Here is a 12,222-nt window from a genome sequence, read left to right on the forward strand (position 1 = left end):
TCGATTTGTCTTGTTATTTAAAAGTAACATCTAAATGCAAATATGTTATAAATTTATACGGTTTTTAATAGCGCGTCCTGGCACTTGCTGACGACACATGGAAATTCGACGAATGGAGATTCGCCTTTTTATGTCGATGTAGGTGACTGTTAGAAGAGATGCTTCAATGTATAAGGCTCTTCTAAGCGTAAAATGTGAAATCAAATAAACGAGATTTCCTTTCCGTAATAATTTTGTGTACGTTACACGTGGTTTTCTTTTTCTTAAAATTACTCGAAAGCGGGTCCGGAACCGGATAAGGACCATCACGGTCTCTATGAATGTACTGTAGTTACGTTGGCATTTGCGTGGCCGTGAGAGTTGTGTTTTGATGTTCTGCCTGAACTGAATCTGAGTTCAAATTCAACCGGTACCAATTCTTCGTGCATTTTGCTGCGTTCGGCAATTCTGGTGTGCCGTAATAAGCATACGCAATGCGCAGAATCTCAATGGGTCAATAATTAATCTGACTTGTTAGATGCCGAAGAATAGCGGCTCTCCCACAATGGTTTCGTAGTAACAGGTTAGGTGCCTTGTCTGAGACACTTTTTATTATTCAAAATACCTTTTTATACTATTTCTTACTTATTTTTGCTGCTTTCCATTCGTACTTGAAGCTTTCATAACGATGATTAAAACCACGATAGGTCAGTGACCGTCCAATAAGGGACCACCTAGTGCTAGGGCTCTGCATACTGTAGTTCTTAAAATTCAAGTTCTAGTTTTAAACTTGTATCTTGCATAGAACAGTATGTTTGAGGCTATTGTCATTGTAAACCTCTTTTTAATCAATTCAACAATTTGTTTTTCACTTCATGTATTATCTTAGAAAATGATAAATTTACTGGTCTTGGCGGCTGCGTCAAATGAAGATTTCAAAGCCTTATTTATTTTATTTTCCTGTTTTATTCTTTATAACATGTAACTAGAAGTGTATAAAAATCTAATCTTCCATTTCACAATGTTTTACCATTTCAAACTTTGAGATGACACTAATTAAAACTCTTTTTACAAACCCGAAGAAAACAGCACATTTTAGTCTCTTAACACACTTTTCTACTCGTAAAGTTTTTGGTAGCTTTCATGTTAATTACAATTCATATTTATTTTGAATCCCCTCTGTAGGTACTATGGCAAGTCCAGAAAAACAGTTGTCAAGGAAAACAAGTCTACACAATGTACCATTTCTCAACTCTGTAAGTAAAGTCCATCTTCTCCTTTTCCAAGGTTTCTTTTTTAAATATTTTTTAAGAGAACAGTCTTTAAACTTGTTTGAGTTTGTTTAGGAAATTATTCCAAAATCACATCAACATAGCCCAAATGACAATGATTTTCTGGGATTTTCATCGGAAGATTATGAGAAGTGTGTGATCTAATTTTTGACTTGGTGCTATTTATGTCCGACCAGTTTTTAAAAAATAAAACTCTTATCCTTATTTTTTTCAGGTCATCATCTAGAGCTCTGTGTTCAAAGTTCTTCATTAATCATAGAGAAAGAATCAGCAAAGAACTCGAACAGAGAATCTTACTAAGGAGTGAGTAGCACTTAAATATTCTAATGTTTTCTCACCTGTATTTCATATTTAAGACTTTCATGACTTTGCTAATCTAATAATCTTCCAGACGGCCTCAGTTGCCTCAAGTGTCAGCTGACATTCTCATCTACAACTCACCTTTCCAAGCATTTTATACTGTGTGGCAAGTTCTCCATTTTTGTTCCTGGTACGCTGGTATATTTGACTCAAAATGTTGAACAACTACGTGATACAGTCAGTAAGTTTTGACGGGTATTTTGTGCCAAAGAATTACCAAAAATGATGTTACCAAGATTTCAGATAAATTGTTATGTTTCAGGTGGAATGCTCATTTGTCCATGGTGCCCTGTCCTTTCCGCACATTTGCCTGCACTTCTTAAACACATCCATAAATGCAAGGAAGCTAATAGAAAGAAGAATGAAAAAGAAGTACGTCCTTTGCTATCATGTCCAGAGTGTCCAGTTGGATACCTGTCACTCTTGGATCTTCTTTATCATTTGCAATGTCATTACATTGGTGATATTGAATGTAGTCGTTGTAGTTCATCATTTGCAACCACCAGTTCATTACTGACGCATCTTCAGAAGTGTGACATGAATAAGGTGTTTACTTGTGGTGATTGCGAGAACGTTTTTTCCAATTCCATAGAACTACAAGACCATCTGAGAACATGTGAAAGCATGATTCAGTGCTTGAAATGTGCTGAAGTTGTAGGTTCAAGAAGAATAGCAATGGATCATGTAATTCTGCACTTATCTGAAGAGTGGTCTAAGTTAGGTCTTGAAATGGATGATGGAATATTTTACAAGCTGCCTAGTAATAATCAAACAAAGGATACCACCAAACGACCACTATTACCTAGACACAAATTTAGACGTCGCAAGAAGAAGAAAGTCAAGTGGCAAAGGAAAAAGTCACACACTGTGCCAATCAAAAACAAAACCTTACGTCCAAAAAAGAAAGTTCATAGTGAACCCACCTCTGAAAATTTACAAAATATCTTGAACAATTTTGTGACAAACATTCAATCAAACAGTTCTGAAGATTCTGTTACTCAAACTGAAGGTACTAAATCTTCAGCGAAACATACTTTTTCTAGTGATGGAAATATGTCTGACCTCGAGGATCAATGCACTGGTTTTGGCAGTGTGTCCTCTGATGAGACGGTTTCTGCTGACGACAATTTTTTTGGCGAAGAAAATGAACTGTATGAAATTGAGAATGATGCAGGAGATTCTGAGTTTGTTACAGATACAGAAACATTTACTGCTGAATTACTTTCTAACAACCTCGAAGCTGACATAAATGACAAAGACCCTTTAGAGAGTGACACTAACAATCTCTTTACCCCTTCTTTGGAAGGTACGGATGGATTAACCCTTACTGTTGTGAATGTTGAGGGTGGAGCCAACCTCTTTAACTGGGACGATGAAAACGATTCTCATTTTGCCGAAAATCCCACGCAAGAAAACTTTGAGAACATAACAAGTGCTACAGACTGTAGTATTCGGGATGTTATCACCAGTTGTGATGCTCCTCCAGAAGAAACATGTGATACCACTGATGGAAATGATGATCGAGACAGTGGAATAGAGGGAACCGAAGATGGTGACAGCAACAGAGATAAAGCTGAAGATTTTGATAATCATGCAGATTTAATTGGACACTTGCCATTTTCCACAGAAAACGTCCTGAATGACGAAGTCTCCTCTCTACACGATGTGCATGGAACATCTTCTGACATGGTTCAATTTGAAGAAGTTGTTGTGAATAGTGAAGTAGTTGTTTCCAGTGAAGTTACAGTGTCTAGTGACAGTGTGGTGCCTCAGCATATGTGTGCATCCCCTTCTACTTTTCTTAAAATTGTTGATGTTAAATCAAATTTAAAACCAAAAAGGATTTACTCAGTTATAGAAGAACATTCATATTGCTTACCTAAAGGTCAGACTTTGCCTTGGTTCAAGATTCGTGCTTTAACCAACAAGCAGCTTAGAGCTCAAAAGAAGGCTGAATGTGTTTCACCCAGTGTTGGTCAATTAGAATCAGATAATCCTAACACCCTCGAAGCTGAAACAAAATCTGAATGTTCTATATCTAATATCAAACTGGAAACAGATCATCCTAACAATGTCAATGATCCAGAGAAGCTTATTCCTGAACACCCAAGGAAAATTGTTAATTCATCCAGAATTAATCCAAAGATCAAAACAATTAAATCAATATTGACTAGAAATAAACTGTCAAAATCTATGTTGAATGTTTCAGCCAAGAAAGCTTTGAAAACGCTTCGGAAAACCTCGTTAATCAAGCGCTCAGAAAGAACTGTATTTGGCGAAGTTTGCGAAAATCTTTTGTTAATGGCTCCTGAGAACTCATCTGTGAAAGAACATTTGAATTCATGTTTGGAGCCGGAAAGCTCTCATCTTTCGTCTGTTGGACAGCATATTCATAATGATTCTGTGCATGAAGATATAAGTAATCTGTCAGCAAAAGACAGCATTGTTCTTCCTATCAAACTTGACAGAGAAGAAAGAGAAAAGAAGGAAGTCAATTTTAGTACCCTTGCTTCCTCACCTTCAAATATTACTGTTGAAAAGTCTGCTGACATCCCTAATATATCAAAATGTTCAGATTCTGTGAATTCATTGGATTTACTCTCTGGAACAGACACTCAAGATCCGTTTGGTAATATCCAAGAAGATCAGCCAAATCCAATGCAAAGTCAAAGTACTAATGCAGGAAATCTCAATCCCAATATATCCACCAATCGTTATATATTTGTAAGTCCAGACAAAGTAAAACTACCAGCAAGCGGAAAAGTTATTTTTCCACCAGGTCTTGTTCCTCTTGTACAAGATAACACCCTCATTGGTTACTGCCTGGCATCTTCGCCACTGCCAAATTCGAGTGTCCCCAACCTCGAATTACCGAAAGCTCAAGAACCCACAATTGTATCAAATGAACCGGAAGAGACACCTAGTAATACTACTTCATCAAATTTAAATGTAGAATTGCAGAAGTCTTTTGGAAAGCCACATGTCCTTGTTGAAGCAAACAGCCCATCAACAAGAAATGAATTTTGCCCAATTGTAACTTGTAATGAAACTAATTCTCCTGCAGTAAGCAAATCGGAGGAAAGATGTGCAATGATTTCATCATATGTAAAAGAAGCTAAGTCACAAACTCAGAATATTTTGGGAACTACTGTATTGCTGTCTGAAGATACAAACAAATTATTTTCCACTACAAAAACTGACGTAAAATCAGTTGGTTCTGTGGATATGGCAGCAAGCTCGTCACTCATGCAAGCACTTGTGCAAAATGATAAACCCATCATCCCTATCAGAACTAAATCATTTGCTAATATGGCTACTGAAAACTCACTAATTTCCCAGAATTCTCACTCAGCAAAGAGCAGAGACAACATTCTGACCATTTCAACTTCCTATGAAAAAATATCAAGTGAAGTTAAAAACAAACTTTTGGAAACTAAGGGAGGTAAAGCATCAAATGAATCTGAGAAAAAGCTGAGACATTACCGAAAGGAACAGAGCATGTTGTCTCGTGGGTTCAAACAAATAGCAACTTCATTTCCTTGGAAAACTAATGTCTCTTCAACAACAAACCCTTTGGAAGAAATCTTTGTTACTTCAGAGTCAAGCAAATCATCTCTGATGAAAAATAATGATGAGAAGATTCTTACGTTAGATCCGAACCCCAGCCTCAATGTACTGTCATCAGAAGGTGGATTATATAAGGCAAGTTTAATTAAGATGACCTCAGAGCTTTATTTGTTATGTGGGCAAGCAGGTGAAGCCTGGAAGGATTTAGAAATGGCAGTCCCCCATGAATTGGATTTGGAGTCTGAGTCTCAGGTGGAGAATAGAAATTTAATTAAAGAGGTGAATAAATTACTCCTGAAGTACAAGAAAATCTTGAATGATGTCCCAACCTCAGTACAGAAAAGTGCCTTACAACAAGTTAAAACTGTTTTGGAAGAGGATATTTTCAAAACAGGGCTGAAAGATTTTTTGGCTGACCTTTTGAGTTTAGTGGAGAAACCATGCAGAAAATCTGGCACAGATTTTCTTTCAAGCGAAAAGGATGATATTCTAACTGCAGGTTTGAGGCAGCTCATCACCAAATGTTCTGATGCATTGAGCAATCTTAATTCTAAGACTACTCATGATTCAGGGCTTAAAATCTCAGCTCCTACACAGTCTTTAATGTTTGTAGTTGCTAGTGATGGCAGTTTGCAGCCTCATCCAAATTTCCAATTGCCCCCAATAAATCCATCTATATGCAGTAAGGAAAACTTGCCCCCAGCTTTCCAATCTACTGGCTCACTTTCTTGTGACACTTTAACTCATGATTTTATCCCAACTGAAAAGCCAACCAAAGAAACTATGAATGTATTTGCGCCACCTGTGAAGACTAAGTTGTTAGAAAGTGTTTTGAAGAAGACTGTGGAAGAGAAAAGAAATGTTTTTTCAAGTATTAGTGAAACAAAGGTAGAAAATGTGAAAATATTTTCACCACCAATGAAGAGTACACAATTGGAAAGTGTTTTGAAGAAGACAGTGGAAGAGACACTAAAAATATCTCCAAGTATTGGTGATGCAAAGGAAAAAAAAGTGAATGCATTTGCCCCACCATCAAAAACTAAGCTGCTAACCAGTGTTTTGAAAAAGGCAGTGGAAGAAAAAAGAAATGTTTCTCCTAGTATTAGTGAATTAAAGGAAGAAAGAAGCAAAAAGACCCCAAAAGATTCTAATTCTGATGTTTTTAAGGCTTTACAATCTGTTCCAAATCTGGAGCATTATGACGTTGTATTAATGTCATCCTCTGATGAAGACTCTGATGGAGATTTTAATTTTGAAAGTTGTTCGTCACCTACCAATCTTCATGAAGATGCTTTGGAAAATAATAGTACCCTGCAAAAAGAGGAACTATTTGCAAAGGATACAAAAAGTAGAAGCTCTCCAGAAAGAACAGACTTGTTAGCAATTGATGCTACTGAAAAAGAAACTTCATTTGATTCTGGTGCATTAAAGAGCCAAACTTTAACAAACAAATGTAATGAGATATTTTCTTTAGGAGAAAGTGCACTTAAAGAACTTAACCACACTAAATCTGACGGTGTCTCCAACAGCAATCGAAAGGAATTACCTGATAAAATTATGAAGTCTGGTTTTGCAGAGTCCAGTTCAAGGCAACAATCTAAAGAAAAAGCATCTAAACTAGCAGCAGAAGTTGAGGAAGCATGCCACTTGGTTATTGTAGATCTAGCTTCAAAGAAAGAGAACAATGACGAGGTAGTAAATGAGTCAAAATTAAAAAATAATCCTCAGACTAGTGTGTACAGTAACGTAGTACACGTAAAATTAACAGAAACGAAGTCACCTAAGTCTAAAGTAGCAAACATTGCGCAAACAAGTGAGTGTAATAATGTAGTGCGCATAAAATTCACAGAAACAGGCACATCATTATTGAAAGAGGCAAAGATTCCACAAACAAGTCAGTGTAAAAGTCCAGTGAAGATAAAATTAATAGAGGCAAGCACTTATGAGTCTGATATGGGAAATATTTCAGAAAAAAGTGTGTGTAGTACGGTGGAGGCAAAAGTATTGAAAATAAGCACGCAATCCAATAGAAAGAACAGTCCACAAACAAGTTTGTGTAATAGTATAGTGCAGACAAAACAACTGGAAACAAGCACTCCTGAGTCTGATGTGGCAAACATTCCACATACAAGTGTGTGCACAGTGCAGACAAAATTATTGGAAACAAGCTCATCTCAAGATAAATTTTCTAGCTTAAAGGACACACTGACAAAGGAAGTAAAAACGTCATCTGATGTAATGAAAGCAAAATGGAGAAAATCTACTAATGTAGTAGGAAGGAGAAAGTGGCTTTCACATTTTAGAGTGAACAGTTTTCCCCACCGAAAAATAATGCCCGAAATGAAAAGCTTCAGGAGAAGGGAGATGGGTCGTGAGGGACTTCATAAAGTTACTAAAACTTATTCATTTTCATGCCGGCAATGCCCACTATGGTTCTACACCCAAAGAGACTTAGAACGTTTGCATGTTTGCGCTAGACGTATTTTAGAAAAGAAATTTACTTCAGAACAGTATGACCGTTTCTTTGATGGTGAGATTAATCACGGTATGGAAAATACAATTTCAAAGCTCAAAGAGAGTGAGGAGAATAAAGATAATTGTAAGTTACAAGAAGCAATGAGGCATGAAGAGCAAAGATGTAATAGTGAAACTAAATTTATCAAAGAGAAAGTGCAGCAAGAAGAAAATTCAGGCTTGTCACCCTTTGAAACATATGTAAAAATGAAGAAAATGCGTCACTTTATTTGTGACAAGTGCCCATTAAGTTTCAAAAGCTTCAATACTTTGCATGAACATAAAACTGAGGTTCATACTGAAATTTTATCATTGATATGTCATATATGTGGAAAGCAATTCTCACGTCTGCAGAAACTTGCAGTCCATTGTGCCAAAAGTCACAAAATAAGCATGAAATCTGAAGATTATAACAAGTCTCTTCCGGTGAATGCTACAAACTCATCCTCATCTGGAAAGCAGAGCATGAAAAAAGAGAATTGTAGTAAATCTGAGCATGAAATTGTAGAAGCTAAAAAAGAGGAGCTTTTACCTATGAAACCATCTTTTGCCTGTAAGATCTGCAATAGAGTTTTTCTTGGCTCAGGTGGTTTGCAGTCTCATATCAACCAAGCTCACAGCACTCTTCACAAGTGCCCTTCATGTCCCAGAAGATTTACATATCTTGAAAAACTTCAAAAGCACTGTTTAGACTTCCATTCTGTTCCCCTGTCCAATTTGTTAAAAACAGAAGATCCTGATAAGTCTTCCTCAGAATCCATAATCAACCCCTCAGCTCAAGGAATAGAAAACATTTTGAGTGAAAATTTTACTGACAAACAAGTAATTAAAAGCTGTGACTCCACAAATCTGATGGACAGTAGTTTGGGTTCTTCAATGGAACTTAATACTGAAGGTACAATTGAGTCAAACGGTATTCCCTCAGCAAGCCAAAACCGACCAAAGAAGCGCAAGAAAACCAAGTGGAGAATAGTCAATGATTCATCAGATGAAATGATTAGCCCTGTTAAAAGCACTAAAAATCCAAGGTTATCCGATGGAAGCTCAGAAGAGCTCTCACCTTCAAGATCACTGGTCATTTCATTCAGCAAAATCAAGAAGTCCCAGTATACTTGTAACTGTTGCAGTGAAAGCTTCAAGAAGCACCAATCTCTGGTGCGTCACCTTACGAATATACATAAAAATGGACCATTTCTGTGTACTATATGCAATGTGGAGCAAAGTGATGCTCTGCAACTTCATCTGCACTTGAGACAATGCAATAAGATCCAGCTTACGGATTCTTCTCTTCAGAATTTATGCTCTGATAACCATGCAATGTCTCCTCCTGTTCTTCCTTTGTCATGCCACAAATTTGATGAGATAAATAATGAGCATAAGGCAGGGATGTATAAACTATCAACAGTATCAGATGATAATAAAATGGGTTTATCTCGTGAGGTATGTGTAGAAAATCCTGGCGAATCTACATTGGAAGAAAATGACACATCAAATTATCAATTGGCCAATGATACTAGATGTAATGACCAAAATGCTGTCAATGACCATTCTCTTAAGGATTCCATAACAGAAGAACAGAATAAATGTCTCAATTCGCCCATTGCAAGTACCAATGAGCAAACAGCCTGCAAAAAATTGCCAACAAATAAGAGCCCAGCAGCACCTGATTGCAATTTGACAAAATTGAAGGTTTGCAATAAAAGGACTGTTAAAAAAAGGAGAACTTCCCACCAAGTTTTCTCTGATTCTATTAGTAAAGAAGAGATGTCATCCGTCCGAAAGCCAACATGGGTTCGTAAAGGAGGTTGGAAATGTGAAGTTTGCCAGAAAGATTTTGGAGCAAAGGGTTTTCTGGAGCGTCACTGTATCAAAAGTCATGGGGCTCCTGCCAAATATAACTGCCCATACTGCGGGAAAATTTTTATTGACTATCGCAGTCTTAGAACCCATCACAAAGCTAAACACAATAGAAAAAAATGGTTATTTGAGGACAAGAATGTTGATAAATCTTCTCTTCATCAGTTGCCCAAACACATTGAGAAAGTTTCTGGTTCTGATATGTCTGATGATCAAACCATTCTGAAAAAGTGCACACTCTGTGATAAAGGTTTCAGAAGAAATATTGATCTAAGAAGGCATAAAAATAGATACCACAGCAATCGCACTGCAGTTAAGTGCCCTATTTGTACTCTTCAATTTGAAACTAAAAATGATCTAGCTTTTCATCATTCTGAAATTCATGAAAAAGAAGCAGTCACGGCCGTTGTTTTGCAACCAATGAACCAGTGCCACTCTTCTAATAGTTTGGATGCTCGGCCGGGACCAGAATCTAGTCCATCCTCAGCTCTTCAAGATATTGAAAAATCTTCATCTACCTCAAAAGAAGATAGTCAAAATCTACAGTCAGAGAAGAACTCTTCTGCAGGCGAGAACAAAGGGGAATTCCAGTGTGCTGATTGTCCTTTAGCTTACAAGAAATATTCATGTTTGAAACGACACCGAATTCTAATGCATGCTGAGCCAGCAAGCTATTACTGTACCATTTGTGGCAAAGGATTCTCTTATCCTCATTCCTTAAAAAATCATGTCATGACTCATTCCCGTGGTGAGTTAAACTCAAAGAGATCTGACAGAGCCAGTAAAGGGACATGGAGAAAAAGGATATCAAGTGAGGAGAAATCAAATGCTCAGTCTGAAGAAACCTGTGATAACTCAGAAAGTCTTGATGATTCCCCAGGTGATGGACTTCACAAGCCTCAACTTCTCATTAAACCAAAATCCCCCATGTCTCCTCTTAAGAGTGCAGAAACAAATGCTCTTTTTAAAACACTCGAAGAACCCCTCAGTGCTGCGGAAAATGGTGTATCCACTCTAACTCAAGAAAATGGAGTTCGTTGCATTAATTATAATGACCCGGAAATGAAGTCAAATGAAAATGAGACTTTTGTTCCTAGAAGTGACAAGGAAGCCTGTAGTATTGACTATTCTAATGCTCCATCTCATTCTGAATTCAGAGAAGAACCAAGTGATCAAAATAGTCATGCTACTATGTCTACAACTGACCTAAATGTTCCTCCGGCATATCCTCCTTGGAATGGAATCAGTGACAATGCTTTTTCTACCTCTGGTTTTTCAATTAATGACAACCACTGGACACCTCCATTCCAAACTACTGAAGCGCTCAACACCTGTTCTATTTGTGGTCTATGCCTGCCTTCTTGGTACAGTCTTCAAGAACATTACTACATTGCTCACCCCAATCCGAATTTCTATGCTCCCCCCAATCCAAATTTCTACGCTCCCCCCAACCCAAATTTTTATGCTCCCCCTGTGACATATCAGACTTATCCTCAAGAATATGCAACATACAACAATTATAGTGCTTTTTACGGTGGCTCTTTCCCAATCAGCCGTTCTTCTCCACCAGACAATGGATCCTCCACCTCTTTTCAAGAACTTACAAGTCATAGTGTTGCTCATTGCTCAGTCTGCGGTTTGTGTTTTCCTAATCTGTTAGCCCTTCAAGAGCATTATGCTTCACATATGGTATCTTTACCCGCTGGTAATCCTGTACTTCAGAATTCAGCATTCTTTTAGAGTTATTTCTGTACTTGTTGTGATAATCTGTGTTCATCTTAGCCTCTCCAGATTTTGAGGCATTGTAAATAATGGAGCAGAGATTGAACTGATTTGGTCACTTAATGGTGCGTAACAACACCAATTTTGACCTGACTAAATGTGATATGAATTTTGTATTATATACTGTAGAATTCTTTTTGTTATGATGTTATACTGTATTGTGGCAGTTTAAGATCTTATTTTTCTTTTCAATCTGATCAATAACCGTTAAGAACTTTTGACATTTTTTAAGGAAAAAGAGCTTGATGAGGCCGAACTGATTTCTAGTCTTTATCAATAGAGATTCCCCTCTCTTTTACTGACCCCTCTTTTGTTTCTTTAGTTTGCTGTAAGAAAGAGAGAATTAATATAATTTTTCCATATTTCATGTACTGCATAGGAATAGCATGATTGTTTCTCTTTTATTGTTTTACTACAGTGATTTTTTCCATTAAATTTACAACATTGTCATTATTGCCATGTGTATGCTTTTCCCTAGGTTTGTCATGAGACTGAAGAAAACTGTCACCTCTGCATTTGATTTCTAACTTTTATTTTCTTCTCTGTGACCTCCTAATATATTCAACAAACATTCGGTTTTATTGTGAATGTCAGGGTGTAGTTTAGACATAAGGACGCATTGTGAACTCCACATTAAATAAAATTGTTTCCCCATATGTCCTTTTTTTTTATGAAGTTTATTGTTTGACCCCTACAGAGCTCTTGGCTCTTTAGTAATTTTCATATAGGTTTTATCAAGATAAGGCAAATGCTGACGATCAGCACGACAGCAAGTCAGCATCAGCATCAACAAAAGATGATCTCCAGAACTGTGATTGGGCACCTTCGTGCACAAATGGCCAATCACAGTTCTGGAGATCATCTTTTGTTG

General features: G+C 37.1%; 1 protein-coding gene across 2 annotated transcripts; it reads left to right on the plus strand.

The window, feature by feature from the left end:
* The first annotated feature begins 271 nt into the window (after positions 1–271).
* LOC113214506 (uncharacterized) lies at positions 272–12,007 on the plus strand. 2 transcript variants are annotated; one of them, XM_026433877.2, is made up of 6 exons: positions 272–562; positions 1,165–1,235; positions 1,326–1,402; positions 1,486–1,574; positions 1,663–1,812; positions 1,894–12,007. In XM_026433877.2, exons 2-6 carry the CDS (start codon positions 1,170–1,172, stop codon positions 11,307–11,309), a joined length of 9,798 nt encoding a protein of 3,265 aa, XP_026289662.2. In that variant the 5' UTR covers positions 272–562; positions 1,165–1,169; the 3' UTR covers positions 11,310–12,007. The 2 variants fall into 2 exon arrangements, with proteins under 2 accessions (XP_026289662.2, XP_052120391.1); XM_052264431.1 differs by lacking the exons at positions 272–562; positions 1,165–1,235; positions 1,326–1,402; positions 1,486–1,574 and having other exon boundaries at positions 1,672–1,808.
* Positions 12,008–12,222: the final 215 nt, after the last annotated feature.

This window comes from Frankliniella occidentalis, unplaced genomic scaffold (genome assembly GCF_000697945.3).
Source record: "Frankliniella occidentalis isolate FOCC.00 unplaced genomic scaffold, Focc_3.1 Scaffold19, whole genome shotgun sequence".
NCBI classification, from domain to species: Eukaryota; Metazoa; Arthropoda; class Insecta; order Thysanoptera; family Thripidae; genus Frankliniella; species Frankliniella occidentalis.

What these genes read in the sequence shown, in the direction of transcription:
- LOC113214506 (XM_026433877.2), top strand. Translation starts at nt 1,170, where the DNA reads ATGGCAAGTCCAGAAAAACAGTTGTCAAGGAAAACAAGTCTACACAAT. An exon ending in ATGTACCATTTCTCAACTCT is followed by an intron (nt 1,236 to 1,325) that starts GTAAGTAAAGTC and finishes GAGTTTGTTTAG; the next exon opens with GAAATTATTCCAAAATCACA. An exon ending in ACAACTACGTGATACAGTCA is followed by an intron (nt 1,813 to 1,893) that starts GTAAGTTTTGAC and finishes GTTATGTTTCAG; the next exon opens with GTGGAATGCTCATTTGTCCA.